The 22,718-nt window shown below is 35.0% G+C and overlaps 4 protein-coding genes across 4 annotated transcripts in view; 2 read left to right on the top strand and 2 right to left on the bottom strand.

Annotated features, from left to right (window-relative positions):
- The window catches only part of LOC111375118 (serine racemase), a 6,878-nt gene extending 4,061 nt beyond the window's left edge, over positions 1–2,817 (top strand). Inside the window, exons 8-11 of the mRNA XM_022997908.1 lie at positions 47–107; positions 564–696; positions 1,980–2,062; positions 2,412–2,817. Of these exons, the coding sequence (XP_022853676.1) occupies positions 47–107; positions 564–696; positions 1,980–2,062; positions 2,412–2,658 (524 nt within the window). The 3' untranslated portion in view covers positions 2,659–2,817. The remainder of the gene's footprint in view (positions 1–46; positions 108–563; positions 697–1,979; positions 2,063–2,411) is intronic.
- A 236-nt stretch (positions 2,818–3,053) lies between these two features.
- On the bottom strand, positions 3,054–8,303 carry LOC111375131 (probable LRR receptor-like serine/threonine-protein kinase At1g63430). The gene is made up of 13 exons (XM_022997929.1): positions 7,680–8,303; positions 7,298–7,436; positions 7,055–7,126; positions 6,816–6,959; positions 6,568–6,717; positions 6,006–6,122; positions 5,859–5,923; positions 4,945–5,199; positions 4,635–4,840; positions 4,407–4,539; positions 4,136–4,293; positions 3,696–3,911; positions 3,054–3,535 (listed from the first exon to the last, which is right to left on the bottom strand). The coding sequence occupies exons 1-13, from the start codon at positions 7,780–7,782 to the stop codon at positions 3,287–3,289; spliced, it is 2,007 nt and encodes a 668-aa protein (XP_022853697.1). The 5' UTR covers positions 7,783–8,303; the 3' UTR covers positions 3,054–3,286.
- A 3,935-nt stretch (positions 8,304–12,238) lies between these two features.
- Positions 12,239–13,038, top strand: LOC111375104 (protein LURP-one-related 2-like). The gene is made up of 3 exons (XM_022997893.1): positions 12,239–12,445; positions 12,530–12,763; positions 12,930–13,038. The coding sequence occupies exons 1-3, from the start codon at positions 12,239–12,241 to the stop codon at positions 12,999–13,001; spliced, it is 513 nt and encodes a 170-aa protein (XP_022853661.1). The 3' UTR covers positions 13,002–13,038.
- A 3,568-nt stretch (positions 13,039–16,606) lies between these two features.
- On the bottom strand, positions 16,607–22,397 carry LOC111375132 (golgin subfamily A member 4-like). The gene is made up of 9 exons (XM_022997930.1): positions 21,885–22,397; positions 21,385–21,585; positions 21,175–21,294; positions 21,044–21,081; positions 20,822–20,930; positions 18,176–20,605; positions 17,747–17,902; positions 17,446–17,537; positions 16,607–17,157 (listed from the first exon to the last, which is right to left on the bottom strand). Exons 1-9 carry the CDS (start codon positions 21,960–21,962, stop codon positions 16,920–16,922), a joined length of 3,462 nt encoding a protein of 1,153 aa, XP_022853698.1. The 5' UTR covers positions 21,963–22,397; the 3' UTR covers positions 16,607–16,919.
- Between the last annotated feature and the right edge of the window lie 321 nt (positions 22,398–22,718).

Raw genomic sequence — 22,718 nt, forward strand, 5'->3', positions numbered from 1 at the left:
GGAATCACTTATGCTAATCTTTTGAAAGTCTTGTGTATTCCACCAGATTTACCCCAAGCTTCAAGTGTTGTGGATAGATATAAGGCAAAGCCAGGAAATGAGCATTGGTGGGCCATCAAATGGATGCTAAGATATTTAACCCCCGTTTGGCCCCCATTTTATAGAAAAATTAATGGGTGGAATAGTGTTTTTTTTTTTTTTAAATGAGTGGTTGAAAAAGAATAAAAAAGTTTTTAGTTTACATGTAATATTATTTTATAGAAAATTATGTGATTGAAAATAAGAGAGAGAGAAATGAAATGAAATGTAATGGAATGAAAATTAATGAGGGCCAAACGGGGGCTTAAAGGGATCATCAAACACTGGTTTGGTTTAAGGGATGAAAAATAAAAATGGCAGAATAGTAGCTGGTTTTGTGGATTCTGTTTTTGTCGGGGACCTTGACAATAGAAGTTCTAGCAGGTCACTTATTTCAAGTTTTGAGATGCACCATAACCTGCTTGGAATTCAGCTGGATGGTGCACTGTGAAAGTTAAAATACAATCCACTAATCAAAGAATCAGGTCTTCCACGAAAGAAGAAAGCATGTGGATGTGCATTTGCACTTTGTCCACAGAGGGTGTGAAAGTTGAGAAGATTTCAACCGATCATCATCCTGCACACATGACAACAAAAGCATTGCCAACCTCTATGTTGGTAAATATGTCTCAAGAACACAAAGTAAATCAACAAAAAATTAAGGAACACGGAAACTTTTCGCCCTAAGGACCATATGTTCAGCCGAACAGCCTACACCACATTGAGCATCCACAAAAGTGGTTATCGCTCTAAATCCACTAGAAATCACCAAAGATAACATCACTAGAATTCACACCGAAAGATTCTACTGATTTTCCCTCAGACCACTTGTTTTCTCTCCTATATTTCTCTCAAATCAATTATACCGAGAAATCAGTGGTTACTGCTCACTAGAAAAAGACTAGTAACCATTCCAAGGAAGATCTTATGAAGAAAATCTAAGAGAATGATTTATTACGGACTAAAATCCAGAAGCTTTTCGGGGAGAAAAATGAGAGCAAAGAGAAAACCCTAGAATGATGTGAACAGCCAAAGCAGGCGACGTATCCAGGATATAACCATTCAACAATTAATTTTTATCCAAGGGCCACCAATCAACCACATGACATCATCTCGGCTGTTTGTTGTATCTGAATTTAAAGTCACATTTGTAAAAATCATATGAGTGAGGCAACTGGGTTTTGGGCTTCAATTTGTATTTAAGCTGCCATCAGTTTTAAGTGGAACCATCATTGGGCAAAAACAAAATTCCAGCTAAGTGTTAAGCAGATTTAACACTCTTAAGTCCAAGCATTGCTTGGAGTTAGCTAATGTTTCGCCTTGTCGAGACACTGTTGGGGCAAATTTGGGAAAGGGTTAGATTAGACTATACACTATACACACTAGTCAAGTTGGAGATTGCTGACAACATGGATAATTAATTGTGAAGACGTGCTAAGGAGTTGGATTGAAGTAGTGTAAATTGAAGACTGTTGCGTCAAGACTTGGCCAAAATGAAATTTCGTTGATCAAGTGTTGACTCGGTTATAGGAATCATAACAGGGATAGCAGTTAATTCTTTAAAATTCAGAATAAGGAGAGTCCATTTCCCGAATAACGTTTTTGTGAGGTTTCTTGTACATGAAACAAACAATGAGGATTTCTGTGTGACTGAGGGTAGAGGGTGCAATTCTTGGAACTGTTTGGTAACAAGGAAACAATCTGGTGCCTTCCTCCTGTGGATGTAGGCGAAAACTCTGAACCATCATGTATCACAATTTTTTGTTTTCTTTTTCTTTGTTAAATCCATTTTGCTATTAATGTAGATTGAACTATGCTTGCTCTGAGTTCTTTACAAAAAAGCAGTCTATTTAGGCAAGAAAATAGGGAAATTTTTTATAATGCTTTTTTAACGTTTATGAATACTCTCTGATCGTATTGTAACAAACCCCGAGACCAAGACCCAAGCTGATGGGCTTCAAGCTAGTCTTGGAAGCCTCACATGGTAATGTCAATCGCATGGATTCAAGAAATACATAATTTTTACAGTCTTTTTGTTTTTCCAGGTTTATTCAACAAGGTAAGCTCATTTTTGATAAAGTAGATTAGATAGTAACAAACATTGTTGAAGGAAAGAGAAATTAAAATCTTGTCAATTATATTGTCTAGTATGGTTTAATAATAACTAACATGTACTTAGTGTTTTAGTTTGTGTGGATAAAGTCTTTTGAATGTTTGTCTAGTTTATGTAGCTACCAAGACCTTGTATTAGTATTGTTTTATGGTCTTAAATGATTGAGATCTCTGCTGTTGTACTACCTTCTTTCATAACTTTATACGTTATCTTCGAGCAGGCCTGTTGTTAGAGATTTGGTTGATGACATCATACTTGTCTCGGATAAAGAGATAATTGACGCAACGAAACTCTGTTACGAAATTTTGAAGGTTGCAGTCGAGCCGAGTGGGGCCATAGGACTGGCAGCTGTTTTGTCCGACTGTTTCAAGAAAAACCCTGCTTGGAAGAATTGCAACAATGTTGGCATTATAATTTCAGGAGGCAATGTTGATTTAGGAGTGCTCTGGGATGCATTGAATAAGTGACTATCATTTGTGCAGTCAAACTTTAAGAGAAACATTTAGTAAATTCAGCTCATATTATTCTCTGCTGCAAGCTGTGCAATTCCTGTGCTTCCATTTTCTTGTAGAAATATAACAATTTTCAGTTCTATACAACAAAAAGAAACTAAATTTTATTCTCTATTGGAGTTCTTGCTTCTTGTGTATCAGATTGACCAGTTAACACATTGCTCAGAGAATCGTAAATTATTGCCATCTCGAGGGAATCTCCAGTTTGCAGGTGCTAAACTTTTTGCTCTTTATAATAAGAAAATTAAAATCTCGTTCATTTTACTGTCTAGTTGTATAGCCTTTCTAACAAGTCAAAATTAAGGCAGATAACTGCAGCAAAAACCGAAAATAGAAATATCAACAGGATGTATGAGAACAGCCATGAATAAGGCCTTAATTCACTTTCTAAAGATCCATCACAACTCAGGCTCTGAATATAGCAAGCACCAAGGTTTACCACCAGAAACCCTACATTTCATACACCATAAGAGATTACAAGAAGACATTTCAATGGACATCAGAGAAGATCAAAAAGAAGACGAAAAAGGTTTAAACCTAAAACAAGTATTGCTACTATTTGCAGGTGTTAGCTCTATTTCTGTTATGAAGAAAGTGCAAGCTCGGCCCATGCCAGAGAAGCAGATGCTGTGAGATCGGCAGGTACAGAAGTGTCAATACCACTTTCCAACATGGAGCACAAGTCCTGCATGGAGGTCCTGGTGCTTGACTCTGGACGGGTACAAAGATTTACCACTTCACATATCACCCTCAGGTCCTCGTATCTGAAATGTTTCAACACAGGATCCACTACATATGACATGACATCAGGTATTTCTAGAAATTCTTTAGCCTGCAGCAAATAAGTAGAGACTTACAGTTAGAAAAGGTAAGTTCAGTTTTTCTTCTTAAGCTTAGCCAAACATTTTGGCAACTTTCTGCGAATACAGATCATGAGGGAAGAGAGTCCGGTCGAGAAAATCATGAAAAGGAAGAAAATTCTTAATTCATACCCAATCCACTAAGCACCCTTTATCTTTGCAGTATGGAGGTCTCCCGCTGATTATTTCCAGTAAAATCACCCCCAATGCATAGATATTGCCCTGGATATTAAGATGACGCCCTTCCAAAGAATTTGGAAGAACACAGACAGCACCTTCACTACTGATGGCACCCGAGCTCTTCTCCAATCGTGACAGAATAGTCTTCCAGCTCTCAAAATCAACCAGCTGCAGGAGAAATTAGGAATAATATAATAAGAATCCGCATTGATGGAGGTACAGTATTACCACGAAAAGAAAAAAAAAAAACACTTTAGGGTAGATTATCATTCATACATGCATAAATTACATACAAAATACATAAAATACATCGCATCATAAAAACCATATACACAGCACTAGAATAGAACTTTGGTTCCGAATAGATATATTGACAAGTGATAAGGCCTCACCTTGGGAGAAAAATCATCAGTAAGATATACAGCACTAGAATTCAATTCAGATACTGTAAATGGTGGATCAAGTTCCTCATGCAGGTACTTCAGTCCCTTTGCGATGCCTAAAATAATTTTCATACGCCGTGTCCAAGATAATTGACATCCTTCTCCATCTATAATCAATCAGAAGGCTTCAGTTTTCAGCTCATGGAAGCTGCTTGGATTGCATCACAAAGTTTTAAAACAAACAGAAAAGAGAGAAGAACTAAGGAAAGGAGATTCTTACAGTGAAGGTGCTCATAAAGTGTTCCATTTGATGCATATTCGAACACCAGCATCCTAGTAAATGGACTGCTTTCTGAGCAATACCCTAACAATTTTCCCGTGTTTTCATGATTTAGTCTTGTCAAATCTGCCACCTGAACCATGCAATAACATACATTACTTAATCACACATTCCATTAAGATACAGAAGCAGCAATAACCAATTGTTCAATGACGTGAGACCAGTTACCTCTTTCTGGAAGTAAAGCTCGAGGTAGCCCGACCAATGATCTTCTTTGATGCAAAGGGATATAACAGCAATTTCGGGCCCACCTTTCATGGTGCCTTTGTATACCAGGCTATCTGGAGAGGATCCAATGATGTTACTGAAATCTTCACAGGCTACCTCAAGTTCTTGTCTGCTGTATCTTGCTACATCCTTCAATACTTCAGAATCTGCTTATAGGTTTCACTTAATTTAAGCACAATAGAGCATTGAAACTTCATGTGTAAATTGATATAAATGTTCCAAGAATAGCATTTAGGTGATCGAGTCTAACCTATGCAAATCGTTGTGTAGTCCCTCTCACTTGCAGATTTCTTCCAAGGGATAATGATAGAAGATTCGCTCTTGCACTTCTGAACTGCAGTGAGCATAGCAATGACAAAGAGAGAACCCACCATAACTCCTGTCACTACTTCAAGAGCCAAAAGCCATGCAGGCCTCGGCGAATTAACTTGATGTTTGGATCTGTCTTCTACAGGCCGGTGCTTGGTGTTAACTACTGGATGGTTTTTAGCAGGTGAAGCACCACCTACCATAAAAAAATTTCGGTATTAGCCACATGAAATAATTCATTTATGATGATTCCCAATTTCTTCGTAATTGAAGTTTCATAAATTTATTTGATTAAGTCAATGAACAAATCCTTTCAAAAAAAAAAAAAAGTGCCAGACGAGCCACCTCAGAGAAACGTAAGCAGATACTAGTACAATTGGTTCAGTCTATAGTCACTGTTGTTAATTTCTTTTTACAATTGATGAAAACGTAAAATATTATTCGCGATTTTTCTCCTCCTCTATAACACAGACACTCTAACTAGGGTAACGTGTCCGTATCCGACACATGTCGATACCGACACTCTTTGAATACTCTACAATAATCATTTTTCTTTCTTACTATAACTATTATAAATTTTACTCAAAATTATTAGTAAATAACAAATAAGTATTCATATTTAAAAGATTTCAACAAGAAAAATCAATAATAAGTGTAAAAATAAATTTATAATATATAAATGAAGAATTTTAAAGAATTTAATTAACGTGTCGTGTCGGTGTTTTTTTGAAAAATCACGAGTCGAAGTATTCGACACGTATCGTGTCGGACACACGTGTCCGTATCGGTGCATCATAGTTCTCCTCACAAGGACAGTAGTCTTATTCGAAAGTCAAGTGTTTATTCATCACCTACCACATTGTGCTGTAGAACGCTGTTTGATTTCTTTATCCTGGAGGCAATTTCCTTGAAAACTTGTTCTATACAGCAAAGTAAACATTAACCCACAAAGGAAAAGGTGAAAGCAAAAAGAAAAGAAGTGAAATCAAAGACATATAATACCTAGGAAGAAACCCCAAGCACTCAGGAATGCTTCCAACAAAAAAGTTATATGAGAAATCAGCATCTTTTAATTGAGATGATAGACAGAAACCCATTGGGCGGCTACTTGAAGCATACCTAGTAGAATTGTATGAAGAATCGATATTACAAAATACGCTTCTGAGATTGAAATGCAAGCTTCCATTGGAAATTGAATATTGAATGAACTTCAGCAATCAAATAGGATTTCTACCATGATACAAGTTCACATACAGAAGAAACTCGTACAAGTGTAAAGGTACTCAAATGTTGGGTTTAAACATTCTGCAACAGAAATACAGATATGTCTAGGCTCCATCTGCATCAGTCTCTATAAATGCTGAGCCATTGCACAATTGGGACAAAGGTTCAAATGGTGCAATGCATTGTAAAAAGAGACTGATGCAGATGGAGTCTTACACAATTGGGTCAGTCTGTAGACCATTGATTATTATACAACGCATTGCACCATTTGAACACTTGGAAAAACGTATTAGAGTTTCCATATAAATAAAAGCAATCACAAACGAATGTATCTTCTTACGTTCCACGAGTGTTGGATGGATATGCTGAGCCATTGCTAGCAGGGATGGTCCCCAGAAGCTTATTCCTATCAAGTCGAAGTTCTTCAAGGTATTTCAAGTTTCCAAGCTCAGAAGGCAACTTTCCAGTCAACCCGTTGAATTGAAGATTTCTACAAAAGAACAAAAGCCACATCAATGAGAATAAGCTAGAAATGAAAAGGAAAAGTCTACTTAGAATCTAAACATCTAACATTCAAGCACCACTAACATTTTCATAACACCACTTAAATTTCCAATCTGGGGAGGAATTGCTCCTGTAAGCTGGTTTGAAGACAAATCCAAGACCTTGAGGTCTTTCAACATGCCAATTTCCTTAGGTATTGTACCAATTAGCAAATTCCCACGCAAAATTCTGTTAATCAACAGCAGACATAAAGTTTAAATCAGTCACATTCCAGTTCTAAAAGAAGTCTAATAAATCAGCATTAAAAAGCATCCAAAACTTACAATTCTTGCAAAGTTGATAGTAGATACAATTCCGGTGCAATGAAACCCCTTAAAGATGCCCCCGATAAGTTACTGCAACATGGAGCAGCATCACAAATGAGAATTCGAGTTTGGCACTACAAGTATACTAATACCACTTCCAAACTGTAATCAAGAATGTGGCAATGTAATGAATGCATACACATAAGTGTAATGGTTCGACCAAACTTTTCGAACGAACTTAGGCAGACAGAAATATCTTACAGCTTTATGACATAATCTCTAGCCATAGAACAAGAAATGCCAGTCCAGTCACAAGGATCTGAGTCCAGAGGGTTCCAATTTGACAAAACCAGTAATGGGTCCTCAATTATAGCCCTCTTGAAGGATGTTAAAGCCTCAACTGAACAAAACCCACAAATTCCTCAGTCAGAAAAAATGAACTAAACCGTAAAATCTACAATTATTTTATGCTATAAATAACTATTATATTTATCAACAATTATTATCTACTATTTTTCCAGAATTAAATCAAATAACAACCCACATTAATGTAAGAAGTAGAAAATATTCACAAATTATTGACAAGTGACTGAATCAAGAATTAAGATCTGTGAAAAATCAAATAAAACTGAATAAACCTTACCTTCATTTACTGGAAATGCATCACTGAGTGCAAGAAAGAGTTTTAAACAGAGCAAAAGAACTTGAAATGAAGCAAAAACTCCCATTTTTCTTCTACTCATCATACACGCAAAGCTACACTCTCATGAGCTTAAAGAACCCATCAAATAGAACTTTTCAAGAAACTCGATAGGAATCAAAATATAAAAAGACCCACAACATTAAATGCGAAAAAAATCCAAACAGTTAAAGAAAGAGCACAGTGTGGGTGTCATAATTCTTTATCAAAGAACAAAAAAAGAATTAAAGTAGAAAAGAAGATTCTTGATATTGAAAAGGAAAAATTAAGAAAACACGAAAAATAGAAAGCTCAAGGGTGAATATATGGTTCAATAAAAATAACAACCCATGCAAGGCAAATCCACTGGAACATCAAAGAGTGAAGTTCAAAAGAAGCCCAAAAATGGGGTAAACTTGGACTCAAAGATAGGTTTGGTGTCAGAAACAGAAAGAGATGGACAGTGTAAGTAAAGGAAAAAGATCAAAAAACGAAAAATTTATTCTGAAATTCTTGCAGAGAGAGGGTTAGAGAGAGCGTGTGGAATGCTTTTGTTTGTTTGCGTTGGAGGAAGAGTAAACGAAAAGAAAATGGGTTAAAAATGGCGGTTTTTTATTTTGTTAAGTGGATTTAGTGGCGTAATTAACAGATTTACTTAAGTTAATTATATCAGTCGAGAAGATAAAGCATTTATTTCGTGATATGTTCAGTTTTATATTCTCATTTTTCCTCAGTGGTTTCAATGACTAGGTAGGTTTGTGCATTTAAGCACCAATTGGACCATTTGGCCTTTGTAGATGGAGTCATTACTATCTTTGTTACTTCGTACTCGTACTATGGAAATATGGAAAAATAATATCGTTATTATTAAGAATTAAGAACATTTTTGAAGAGCAACTATCACCATTGGCAACTAATAGAGATGTCAACGAGCGTGACAGGGTCGTGCCAAGCTGGCTCTCCCTATCCCTTGTGTTGTCGGGAGTTTTCAAAACATGGGAACGAAGGAGAGGAGCAATGAATAAAATTCTCATTTCTCTTCTTGTTTACTTTTTTTTTTAATTTTTAAATTCACAAAAAATAAACAAGAGTTCTAGCAAACTCGAAAAAAAAAATGAGGTTGTGGAGAATATCATTGTATCGATCATACTAGAAATATTAGAATTAGTCCATTGCAATTTGAATTATAATTATAGCTCACTATTTAGGTTTGCCTTTTGTTATAAGTAGCACTTGACTTCCTTTTCTCCTCCTTGAAACTATGAACTCCTTTCTTGAGCTCGATAAATAGAGATAGGTGTCCATCTTTGAGCAGGGGAAAAAAAAAAGTTGGGTTCATTTGTTGCTTATTTTGAGCAAGTGAATTTTGATATTTTTATTTGCATTTTTTACCTCCCTATTTTGATTTCTCTCTTCATATCAAAGAATTTAGAGCTTTTGCAAAAGTCAGAATTTCACGATAAAGAGAAATTTAATTGAGTAAGGGATATCTAAAGCTTAAAAGCAACATGAACATGGTTACATATACACTAGTCTTAGCTCCTGTTTGGTAACAATTTTTCACCCAAAAAAATTAATTTTTTGATCGTTATTTCACTATTCTAGTAGTTATTTTTGACTTCTTCACTCACAGGTGGGATCCACTTTTCTCTCTAACGGTCAAAAAAATGACTTCACTACTGAACATGTCCTTAATTCAATTGTTTTTTCAATTATCGGCAACTTATTTTCACCAAAATCTCTCTATTTTCGTATCAACTTCTTCGTAGATTTTTTGGCACTTGGCTCACAATTTCACCGTTCTCGGTTTCAATAGTCTTTTTGAATGCAAAACTGCTTGATTTTTTATTTTTTTTTTGTCGTCCACTTATCGTTGTTATTCGAACGATATGATGATTATGGAGTAAAATGGGAAACTATTGAAAAGAAAGTTCCACTCTTTAAAGTTCAAACAGCTGTTAAACAACATACTTAACTATAATTATTATTAATTATAGTTGATTGGATTCTTATTTTTGTCACAGTTTTGCTTTTGGGTTTGGCAAGCATTAATTAGAACGCATTAGTGACAATTTACTAATTATCTAATATTGAATTATTGTCGAGTCCTCAACTTGGACCGATCGATTTAGTCCAATTTTTGTATAATTCAAACGGTTAAAATTGAGTTATTTTGATACGAATCTAACCCCGATTTCAACCAAGTTCGAGGAAAATAGAAATTTGAATCAAATTTCCGTTTTAATTTTAAATAATATTAAATATTTTAACAATAATCGATGAATAGATGTTTCAAGATGGATCAAACAAAGGAGTAAAAAGTCTTTATAGTTTTTTCTTCTTTTTTTTTTTTCTTTTTCTTTTTTTGTATTTTAACAACCAAATCCTAATAATTTATTGTGGTCCATAAAGAAGACAAGAAGATTGTTTAAGCATGAAGGGTCCTCATGATAGTGCTTCCAAGCAAAAAATTTTTTTTTTTTTTTTTTTTTTTTTTTTTTTGGATACCCAGGTCTTCCAGCTTCGCCGGACTATTCCTGGACCTCAAGCCTCCGGCCCCTCATTAGTTTGAGGAAGTTAACCACGGGATGTGCCCTTATTGGTTCTCAAGTTCCTGCATGACTTACACTCCTTCCCCTAAGAGAGCTCTCTTCACTATCTTTCAGTACCTTGCTTTCGAGATAAATCCCCCTTCCAAGATGTTGTCTTCCAGGAATCGAACTCTCCACGCTAGGTTTGTGAGCCCACCAATGCAATTGTTCCACCAACCCGGATGTGCCCCGGGAGGCAACACGAACATCTACTCATGTGCTCTTTTTGGTTTCTCTTCCTTATGGCCCTTTGAATTTGTCTATTTCCTTCAATTAATTTATTTATGAAGGTTCTTACAAAAATTTTAATTTCAATTATTGTTTTATAAAACAATTAATATTAGATAAAATTATTATTAGAGGATAAAATTGTAAAGTTACAAAAACAACTGTGGGAAATTTTTTTTATGTAAATGAATCTCAATTTCTAACTCTTTTAGCATATTTGAGAGAATGGCAATGCCATGAGGAATTTTAAGATTTGACTTAGAGGGGTGAATTTACGTTGTGCCACATCTTTCATAAACATAGAGGCTGGGCCACCCCTAATTGGTCTTGATCAGATTTCTATGCATCTTGCTTAAGGTGTAAGATTAAATAATTAAATTATAATTATATAATTTTATGTTTGACCATCTTGGATTACTTTAGTAATTTTTAAAGTTAAATTAGCAAAAATAAATTATTTTCCAATGAAGCATGTATAAAGTAGTTAATGGCCTTTAAAATATGTGTGAAGTAAAAAAGGTGAAGCTTGTTTATATGGAAAATCTTGCTAATAATAACAATAAATAATACTTAAAATATAAATATGCTTTAGTTTTTGAGTAAGTCTACTCTAGACATCAGCTCAAATCCATTCTTCATTATACGTGAGACCAAGCAATTCGTTTTTCCAGATATTTAATTTCATCCCTAACCTTTTTCTTGCGTTACGAACTTTTCGTAACATAAGCTCTATGTGTCTCATTTTATCGAATAGTCAATGTGTACTTGAGATGATCTTGTTGACTGTGTGGTGGAGGGTTGGCTTGGGGCACCAACACTTAGGTGAGGGGTACCTTCGGACACTACAAGGACGGTTCACGTCAAGCGTACTAAAAATAGTTGTAAATATCGATACAGTGGATAAATATTCTATTTAAAAGTTAAGAAATGTGTCCATCATACCAAAAATTATAAGTTAGAGACCTCCTATATTACATAAGTTGGGGACCTTTGCCATAACTAATTACCCAATGAACGTATCAGCAATTTGCTTATAATTGCTAATGGATAATATTGGAAGAAAAACGACTTGCGTACAAAAAGGCTCACTCCAAAGACGGATTAGTCTTGCGAGTTCCACGAGTATCGTCACGCGTTGGACCAATAAAAAAAGTGAATTCGTCAAAGAGTTTTCTATCAAGAGCAGTGAAAGGACGCTTAGTCAATTGGCAATCTCCAACCTTAATTACATCATAAAATCCGTCAGTGAGTTTTTTTTTATCATGGATTCATATTCCCACATGTTTTTCGATCACAACTACCATCGTTTGTGTCACAAGAGGTCACAACCACTTTGTGCATGCACGATATAGAAGTGTTTTGAAATTCACAATTTCTACGTTTTAATAAAGTGCCATGCTACTCAACGAAACATTTAAAACAAAAAATCATCAAATCGACTAATATTGATAACCTGCAAAAATTAAGAGAATCTTTTTGAAGATATAAGAATAAATTAAGGGTCAATGCTCATCATTCTCAATGCCAACGTGCTTCTTTTTTAAAATCATTTTTCTTTGAACAAATAAAAATACTAAAGGGGATAAGATTGAATACTAAAAAAACCACAAACATACAACTACTTTCTAAATAATGCAGGCCTGTCTTGCTCATGACATAAAAAATAAAATAAAATAATCTTAAAATAGCACTGGCTAAGGTTTCATGAATGCTTATCATCTAACATCAATAAGCAGTTCATCAGAAAGAGAGACATTTACTATATGGATGAAATCCCTTGTATTCCATGGAAATGGATGCACAGTCCGTAATTCTAGAGGAAACTTTTTTTTCGAGTCGATAATTACCAAAGACAATGTAACAATAATCATGGATTCCCCTGGCCGAGTTCTCTTCTTCATAAATAAAAAGGTAATCGAACTTTGTCTATAACTCGCTAATAGCTCAATTGAGATATTATCTTAATATGGTGGCTGAAATTTGCTTCTTTTGCAGAAGAATTACGAATTTTGGGATGTTGGGAAGGATATAAGTGGATTGATTCTTAAGTTAGCAAGAAAGAACAATGGTTTCAACTTTCAAGTGAGAAGAAATAACAAAATTTTCAGTAGAGAAATGACTTGTTGTGTGACATTGAAGAATGATCAAACTACACAAAGCTGCTATAGGATAATGAGATTTCCACGAAAATCAACATTCAAGATTTTCGACTGCCAAGGCCAGATCATGGTAAAAGTCTGTCGTATTTAATATTACATACCAAACATGCATCGAGAATATAAATAAAACATTGACATATGTGGTGCATGCATGCTTGCATTCTTTATCGACATATTTGCAAATATAATGTACGATATAATTAAAATTCTTATAGTTCATCTGATGTATTTTGCAGGTGATGCAAAAATTATCAGCAGCAGTTCTTGTTGGGAATCTTCTTATACATGCACAACGAAATTTAAAATAATTTTCGATTCCCACCAAGAATGGCCTTTGTGTTTAGATAGAAATTGTGATAAGATTGTACCTTTTCCAAATCTGCAAACTTTTTTGCTATTCTTTTCGTTCCAACAATTTTGATCCATCATCCACAGCTGTCTAATTATCCAGCCTCCAGCGGTAATCCACACAGAGAACAAGATTGCAGCTACCAGAGTTTTCTCTCTTGTGCCAGCAAGAATAATGAAAATCATATGGACCTCAAACCCTAACAATGTATTTATATAAACCCAAACGGGCTCGGCCCTGTCCGGTCCAATATTTAGTTAATCTAATTAATTAAACCCGATCCGTGAATTAATTAATTAATTCAGGAATATAAATAACAAATCCAATTAATTAATTTATCCAACGATTGTTAAATTAATCAATTGGCAATTTACAATCTTCCAATTCTCTTTTGTGTGCGACCCATTATGTTCCCGACCATGATGCCTAACGACGTGAAATATTATTTTGATCTAATCAAAATTGATAAATTAAAACACTCTTTTAATTTATCGTCAATTCACACTCGTATCGTCAATTCACACTCGCCGTCCCTGATTGACATCTAGCAATGTGTCAGGGCAATACATGTGATGGGAAATGTCACGTGGTATGACAAAACCAAACTCGTTCGTTTACCGTGAAACTATAATCCCTTCGTCAATATGATCCGATCAATTACGAGATATGAAATTGTGTCAATCCCGAATTTCGATTATATCTTTCGCTCCACTATTAAGTCAATATAAGTCGAAAACTCATTTTCGACTTATGAGTACACCTTGGCCAAAAATTTCGTTATCGACTTAATTGAATGAAACGCAGATCATAATCTCCTACTATTTAAGAGTGACAAATCCTTTATTGATCAATCACAACCTTCGTACGATTCTTGATGTACCCGAACGATGTCATATTAGCAGCCCTTTCCAGAGCAATATCCAACACCGCCAAAGTATGACTGTCCTCATATAAGGTGCCATGACGACCTCAAGTCTAAGGACCAATTTCACTACGAATGTTAGAGGTTAACCACTGACACTCAAATAGTTATCCATGTGGAATCTCTCGGCGGGTCTCCAATGTTTTGTTCTATAACAAAACATCCACGTGTTCATTTAAGTGTCACCACACTTTCACTTGTGAGATCAGTTACTTACTTCACAAGTAAGAAATGCCACACGTGATGGTCTATCCGTAATAACAATATCCGTATCTCATTATCACTTACGACCACGAACAATTTAAGATTCAATCAGATGTAATTTGTATCTCACAATCACAGCTCCTTATGATTAACAAATTACGAAAATTTGAATCTACGGACTCTATTATTTATTTAATTGTCTATTAATTAAATAATAGATCTACCATTTAATTGCATTAATTATATATAAAAGTATTTATGTCCAAAATTGATTGAACTTAGGGCATAATACTTACAGTTCTTTGGGAGATGATGTGTTGAAAAAAAATGGGGGAATTGGTGTAGGATTTCCATTTACAACACAAACTTTTTTCCCCCCATTTGAGATATATTTTGTTCAAAAACTTCAAGAATGAATAAATAAAATATTTTCTACTCTAATTAGTTAAATGAAGTTATGGGCAATACCGCCTATTTAACTCTTCTAATATATGTAAGTTTGCGGACTAAATGTGCAATTTAACATAAAAATAAACTAGTAGATAAGATGGTAAAAGTGCAGTTCAGGATGAGGTGGCTTTAGGCATAGACATTTTAATCGAAATTGAACCGAACTATAATTAGAGGTCCAGACCGATTTCCCTAAAATAAAATTTACAAATCGAATTAAAAACAGAGGATAGATTGGGTTCGAATCGATTCGTGGTTCTTGAACCAAAATAGTGAGTACTCGTATGGAACATAATTTTTATATAATTTCTTATTTCTTATAGTTTATAGGTTGGAAGAATAAAATTGCAGAGTTTAATAACTTAAAATACAAATAAGCTATGAATGTGGGTTACAAATAAAAACCGCCCAAGCCAAACAATTAAAAATATATTTATATACAAAACCTAAAAACTCTAATTTGGACCCATAATTTGTTTAAAACTCTAAATACTCTAAACCTAAAAAAATCAAATTGCACAAATATTTAAATTTCTCCAGTTTTCTTTACTTTTAGTCTTCACAATTTTGTATCATAAATCCCGATTTCTTAGCTTCTATAATATTTCTTAGTTTAATTTTCTCACTGGCACAAATATTGTCGAGTACTAACATGTTAGATATGTGTATCAAAAGGGTTTATGTGGAAATGTGTTTTAAGCTCCTATTTGGTAGAAACTAAAAATCAAACATTAATATAAGTCAAAATTAACAACTAATTTTAATAATACATTTTATAGAACCCACCACTTTTTAATTACACAGTTCATCAATTTTTATCAAAATTTACTAAAAATCTGATTTTAATCCTCACCAAATAAGACTTAAATGTATATTGAAAAAAAATGTTATAGATAGAGCCGAACCAAAATCAGCTATTTGAATTTGAGTTTAGTTCCAATAATTATAAGAACTCGAATGGCTCCATTTACAAAATATCCAAGATATAATGGGTGATTACGAGTATTGAAATACTAATACCAATTCACCCGACACCTATTCCTAACTAGCTTATTCTTACTTTTTTTAAAAATTATCTCTAAATGTGCAAAAGAAAATTAAAAAGGAAATAATTCACTAACACCCTTAAAAAATTTACTAATTTCGTACTTTTATATCTTTTTTTTTCCCCAAAATACGGTTTTTATTTTTTATTTTTTTACAATAAAACTTGTAACACATTGGGTTACATTTTATAAAATTGTGTTACACATTTCAATGCTTTGTTTTCATCGCATCCACCACTCCCATCACCTATAACATAGTGTTACACATTTTGCCGTTCATTTATAACATCACCGGAGCTACCACCACTTGTAAAATTTAGTGTTAACACAATTGCAGTCGGCCAACCACTTACAATGTTCAATGTTATACCAGAACATTGTCAAACCATCTTCCCTGCTGCCAACACTGACCTCCACCATCAAAAATCCAAAAATCAGATCTCCACCAATCGCCACCATCACTAGTGGTTGTCAAGTCCCTACACAACTACAAAATCGAAAAATGAAAATCAAATGTGTGACAGATCTTCAACAGAATCATGAAAGAATAAAATCTGATTTTGAGGGGAAAAAAAAATAAAAAAATTAACAAATTGTGGTAGTGTACAACACAATCTGATCTGCAGCATCAACAAAGAGAAATAGTCTTGTCATTAATTTCACAATTTTTTCTAAATGATTGTACTTGAACAATGTTGAACGCATTATATATTTCTATAATCAAAACTTCATCACTCATTTTGATCACTACATTACAAGTACTATTTTTCAGGAAAAATGAATCAATACCAATGCATACGATGTACCTACACGATGAAACTATATCGTAATTTTGGATTACATTCAATAAAGAAAACAAGTAATATATGCTAAGAAGAGGAATCTTATTTCACAAATTTACAATTTTTTTTTTTTTTTTTTTCTAAATGATTGTACTTGAACAATGTTGAACGCATTATATATTTCTATAATCAAAACTTCATCACTCATTTTGATCACTACATTACAAGTACTATTTTTCAGGAAAAATGAATCAATACCAATGCATACGATGTACCTACACGATGAAACTATATCGTAATTTTGGATTACATTCAATAAAGAAAACAAGTAATATATGCTAAGAAGAGGAATTTTTTTTCACAAATTTTCAATTTTTTTTTTTTTTTTTTTTTTTAAACACTTTGAAGAAACTGTCAAATGTAAATTTAAAGTTGCACAATTCCCAGGTTAATTTAACTATATACTGGAGTGTCTATGAGCTCTTCTTTGCATTCTTAAGATTGCGTAATGTCATGACAAGCTGTTGTCGTTCGCCCTCGACCTCTGCAAATTTGAGACTTATTTCTGAATATCTCTCCTGCATTTCCTTCAGTTCACCTTCCATTGATATGTTCTTCTCTTTCAGTACAGAAATTAAACTCAATGATTCCTCAAGGTCTCGACTATTACTGGAAGGGGCTTTCAGTTCATCTGAGATAGTATGGTCATCACTGCAAAGGCAAACGCAATGAAGGTTAGACAGCGAAATATGATTTATTGTGGCACTCGCACATCCAAACATATTGAACTTATTTAGCACAGAAGACCATTTGACAAGACTTTTGCTTTGTGTAGAAGAGCTTCCTAGGAAGCCACCTTGGGTCACCTTCCCCTAGAAGCTCTTCTAACCAAACAAAGCATTTTCAGAAATTTATCCAAACATGTCCAAGAATATCTTTTAATTTTAGAAGCAGCTTTTGTCTTTTCAATAACCCTACCAAACGGGCTTTAAGTCATACCTCTTTTCAGATATTGTCAAAGAACTGTTTATACTGGATAAATTGGTCATCATGCTGGAACCACCATCAGCGTTAATCACTTCTTCAGCTACCTGCATCCCACAACGAATTATTTCCAAATTATGTTAAACAATTTGTGCAACACATCTAAAGCAAATGCAAAACACAAATTGGAAAGTTCTGAGACGACTTGACTGACAAAATATGCAGACAAAGAGAAACACTGCTGCTCTCAATGCATAAAATCTATCGGTAAAAATGTTGTATCTCAATGCAAATTGCGAATGGCAACAATAGTAACCTTTTGGATTTCGTTTTCACAAAAATTGATACTACTCTGGTTTAGAACCTCCAGTCTTCCTTGTAACTCTTCAATTTTGTCATGAAGATCGTTTTCCTTCTCTAAAAATGAATTAGTCGACCTCTCTAGAGCAGTCTCCTTTAACCTGATCTGGCCCTGTTGAATATAGAAATTGGCATCAGCTTAGGCAAATTCCAAGGCAATGTTCAAACTCACTTGTGGTAGAGGCGAAATATTCAAGTATAACACTTCTCTAGAAAGTAAAAAGGATGAAATGTTTTCAAAACAAAACTATCTGAAAATATGCCATGTTGAAAATATCGGAAATAGGAAATGACCATTACGAGGGATTTTCTCAGTATATGATAATGCTAGGAAGAAAATTTATTTCATTTTGGCATTCAAAGTAAAATCAAGGTCCAGATTTACCTCAAGCAACTTTATTTTCTCCTTCAGATTGGCGACCTCTTTGGAGCCACGAAGAGGAGACATAGATTTGTTAGCTTTAGAAGTTACTTTTGTTCCATCCAAAGTTGTTGCTCGTCCGTTGCTATCCTTTATCTTTTTCTCCATGCTACTTAATGCATCTTCCTTCTTCTTAAGATCACTTTTTAATTGAAGCATTTGCTTCCTTAATTTCTCTTTCTCCAACTCATCCTCCAATTGACAACACGTCAACTCTTTGTACTGAGCTCTAAGGGTGTTGATCTCCGACAGCAGATTCCCAACTATCGTTTCCTTCTCATTGGCTTGACATCTCATTTCATTTAATTGCTTCTGCACCTCCTCAGCTTCCTTCTTTACAGAAGCAACCTTGTTCTCCAGTTCAATTCTTTCGCTGTTCCCGTCCTCCAAAAGCAATTCCAATTCCTTCACTGATTTTCTCATTTGTTCCAGCTCTTCTGTCAAAATTTCCTTACATCCTGCCTCCTCTAAGAGGATTTTATGCTCTTTTACATATGTTTCAATCTCAGTTTTAAGCATTTGAATTTCCTCTGACAGTAGCCATTGAGTTTCTTCAGCATGCTTTTTCTGATTTTCAAGCTGCATCGTCTTGTCTTCAATTTCTAACTCCATCTTTTTTATTTGATCAATCATCGATGTCACTTGGTTGGAAAGTTGTTGCAATGTAGCTTCATACTGTTCCTTAACAGACTCGTGTTTCTCAGAAGTTTCTTGGAGCATTTCTTCCAGGCAGCTTTTCCGTATACGGAGCTCATTTGCTTCAGCCAGTGCTTTATTGGCTAATTTCTCATTTGCTTCGAAAGTAGAAGCCATCTGAACAGAAAGCCTTCTAAATTCCTCCTGAAGCCGCTCTGCTGTATTAGCATTTTGCCACCGTGTCTTTCTCAATGTTTCTTCTGCTCGTATTGCTCTCTGCTCCTGCTCAACTTTGGAAAGTGCAAGGGCTTCCAGATCAGCATCGAATGCTGCCAACCGCGTTTCGAGTTCTGCCTCTAAACTTTTGGAATGAGCTTCAAGTTCTCTTATGGTTTCTAATGAATCTGAAAATTCTTTTGATCGCTTCTTCAGTTCATTCTCAAGGTTTCCAGTATTGGCCTCAAGTTCACTTATTGTGACCAATGAATCTGAAAATGCTTTTGATTGCTTTGTCAGTTCATTCTCCAGGCTTTCAATATGCGCTTCAAGTTCACTTATTGTGACCAATGAATCTGAGAATTCCTCTGATCTCTTCTTCAGTTCATTCTCCAGACTTTCCATGTGGGCTTCAAGTTCACATGCAGAGGCATATGTGGACGAGCATTCATACTGGATCTTTAGTTGTTCCTGTAGCTGGCTTTGCTCCAGTTTGTATGACATGTCGTGATTTTCCTGCTTCATGATCTCATAATCGAGGGCAAGCTGCTCCATTTGCATCTCAAGTTCATCTTTGTCTCTCTTATATATCTCTATTTCACTATGGAGGTCAATGATCTGTTGTTCAAGAAGGTATGCTTCCTTGGCATCATTATGTTCCCTCACGAGCTCCTCCAATGCTTTTTGTTCATCATCGTCATCGTCATCGGTTTGACAGTTGGAGTTAACTTTCCGCAACTTTTCATCTGTGTCAATTGCCCCTGATATGCTGGAAAGAGCTAATATTTCCTGATTTTTCTGTTCCAACATCTCATCTAGGTCTCGCACAGCAAGAATTAGTTCCGAGTTCGATTCTTGCGTCTTCTGAAGTTGAATCTGAAGATTGGCATTAAGGTCTTTTGCATAATTTAGTTCTTGTCTGAGTTCTTCAGCAAGTGCCAGAGGATCCACTCCCTCAAAGGGCAAATTGGTTTTATTTTTTGCTTCATCTAAACTTCTCGGGAGGGCTTTAAGTTTTTCACATTCTCCCTTGAGAACATCTCTCTCTTCTTTCAAGGAAGTAATTTCTCTCGAGAGATCGTGCACCCTTTTGTTCTCTTTCACAATCTGCTTCCGAAGAGTCTGCAGTTCTAGTTCTGATATCTCTACCTGCCTGGATAAAGCAGCAAGCTCGGATTTGAGTTTCTCAATCAAAATAGCTGAAGCCTCTTGGGAGTGTTCCCGAAGAATGGTTTCTGTCGGAGTGCTTGAAGTACCATCAGTACTTAGTTCAAAGGCAGAACTCCCAAGACATTCCCACTGTGTCGTTTGATGCTCGTCATACATTGCTTTAAGTGCATCAGTTTTTGGCTGACGAGCCCCCGAGTAATGATTCAGAGACAATGGGTATCTGCTAGGCTCGTGATGGGAGTTCTTCATCAGGGGTTCCCAAGGTGTCTCAAGTCCCGAGCTGCTCTCAGAACTAGACATGGTAATATCAGATCCACTAGATGCTCCACGGTTGCCATTCATGTGGGGAACAGTCTCATTCAAAGGTACATCCTGTCAAAACCACATAGACCACATGAATTGAGTTAATGTCAACATTCTAGTAAAATCACATAAAAAGGATCAAAAAATTTTCTTTTCTTGTACAAGAGGGAGAAATGTTCCAAACGCATACAAGGAGATCAGATGTTTTATGTGCTTATAATCCACAATTTATTTAAGGACTGTGCATGAAAGGGAAGAAAATGGCTAGAAGAAATGAAAAATTACTTCAATAGAATGGTTTCTAACAGTCCCCTCCATGTCGCCATTGCTTAACTGTGCCCTCAAGCTCCTATCTTGTGAATTCAATTTTGTATCCTCACTTTCTTCAACCTCTCTGCATGGATGCCAACAAATTTTTTATCAATATCAGTTTAACAACACGAGAAGATAGGAAAAAGGAATCCTGGGGTGGGAGGCGCAACATAACGGTACAGTATCCATCACAACCTTTGATCAACAGAGTCCTGTACCCTTTGAATTGAAATCTGTTGAAATACATAATTCGAACAAGGAATCCATCAAATAATTATCCTATCATAACATATAAATTCAATGGCAAAAGAGATAGAAAGATTTACATGCAACTTAGCCTCTGATTTTGAATTCTTGAGGGGCAGAGACACATTGACCTTAGTTACCTCAGCATAAATTGAAAAATCAACCATAGCTTCTCCAACACATCCAGCTTTAGAGGTCCCCTACAAGTGCAGAACAAAAGAATTAATGAAAAACAATCCCTTGGCAGCAAAGCAAAGACTAAAAGCTCATAGGCTTAGATCATTTTATACCGTCCCCACAACAAAGTAGTATATTTTCTCATGAATCTTCCCCGATTTTGGCTCTTGATTGAGCTTCACGGTTTCATATACTGGATTATCCCATAAACAAACACCATCTCGAACTATTGCCTTCTCCGATTTTACACTCGGCTTTCCAACATCAGCAGGAACCACAGATATCATCAATGCATCCCCTCCTACCTGTGACAGCTGCATTCACAAATCACAAATAACTCATTAGTTATTTCACTCGTCAGCAAAATTGTAAAATTCCAGTGTCTTAAATGCTGTTAAATAAATAAAATACAACCATTCTAATAATTCATTTTCCTTTGGGTTCAAAAAAAACTATGTTATTGAGATTGTTAAAATTTAAAACATAATAGTCTTGATCAAGAAGCCTAATCGTGAAATCAAGACATAATCAACAATGTAAATTTGATTTAATTTTCTTCGATATAAATACATCAAAATGCATAAATACATTCCTGTGAAAGAGATGAAGGTACCTGAGTTGCATGAAACTGCAATCTGAATACAACTTTGACTTTGTTCTTCTCGCTCCTCCATCGGGCCGACTTGAACATTTTTCACTATTTTACCTCAATCCCACATTATATTTTCCTCAATCTAAACAAGAATCGCCGGAGCTCGATTCTGAACTCACCGGAGCTCCGGCTAAAACCACCGGAAAACCAACATTACACTCAAAACCCACTAAAACACCCAAATTACAAAAATCCACCTTGAATTTCAAGTTAAAAAAGCTAAGAACAGAGAGAAATGTTCAAATACGGAAGAAAATTGAACTGGGCACCGTGTCGATTCAGTTAATAATCAATGCTGAGTAGCACCGTTCAATCTTCTCGATTTTTAAAATTCTGCAAGTATGACAAGGCAGATCTGAAGAAGAGATTAATATGTTCCGTTTCTCTCTCTAAATGTATGCTGTTGGCTGTATGTATGTATGTATTTGCTCTGTTTCTTTCTCTCTCTCTATATCTTCTGTACTGTATATCAAGAGGAGCATGAGGGGGTGTGACAATTTATTGCTCACTGTTTAAATATATTATTTTGTAAGGACGTAAAAATGAGAAATTAATTAAATAATTAAAGGCAATCTTCTTAGAGTTAAATTAAGATTTGTTAATCAGATTTTAGGATTAAACTTTATCTTAAAATAATTATATGCTTAGGAGACTAACTGAAACGGAAAGTTTTAAATTCCATAAATACCCTTGGGTAATTTTGTTTGTAATGTTTTCGGTCAAAACATATAATAAATAGATGCGTTTTACGAGATGCATTCCTTGATAATTGAAATATATATTAAGTAGGTCCTA

Source organism: Olea europaea, unplaced genomic scaffold, assembly GCF_002742605.1.
Source record: "Olea europaea var. sylvestris unplaced genomic scaffold, O_europaea_v1 scaffold134, whole genome shotgun sequence".
Classification (NCBI taxonomy): Eukaryota; Viridiplantae; Streptophyta; class Magnoliopsida; order Lamiales; family Oleaceae; genus Olea; species Olea europaea.

Bases quoted from the DNA above. Each gene is read 5' to 3' on its own strand.
- LOC111375104 (XM_022997893.1), top strand. From the start codon at position 12,239: ATGAATGCTTATCATCTAACATCAATAAGCAGTTCATCAGAAAGAGAG. The intron at 12,446-12,529 runs GTAATCGAACTT...CTTCTTTTGCAG, and splicing joins TCTTCTTCATAAATAAAAAG to AAGAATTACGAATTTTGGGA. The intron at 12,764-12,929 runs GTAAAAGTCTGT...TGTATTTTGCAG, and splicing joins ACTGCCAAGGCCAGATCATG to GTGATGCAAAAATTATCAGC.
- LOC111375131 (XM_022997929.1), bottom strand. From the start codon at position 7,782: ATGATGAGTAGAAGAAAAATGGGAGTTTTTGCTTCATTTCAAGTTCTT. The intron at 6,718-6,815 runs GTTAGTGGTGCT...GTTCTTTTGTAG, and splicing joins TTAAGTGGTGTTATGAAAAT to AAATCTTCAATTCAACGGGT. The intron at 4,540-4,634 runs GTAACTGGTCTC...TGCATGGTTCAG, and splicing joins AGCTTTACTTCCAGAAAGAG to GTGGCAGATTTGACAAGACT.
- LOC111375132 (XM_022997930.1), bottom strand. From the start codon at position 21,962: ATGTTCAAGTCGGCCCGATGGAGGAGCGAGAAGAACAAAGTCAAAGTT. The intron at 21,586-21,884 runs GTACCTTCATCT...TTGTGAATGCAG, and splicing joins TGCAGTTTCATGCAACTCAG to CTGTCACAGGTAGGAGGGGA. The intron at 21,295-21,384 runs GTATAAAATGAT...CTGCACTTGTAG, and splicing joins ACTACTTTGTTGTGGGGACG to GGGACCTCTAAAGCTGGATG.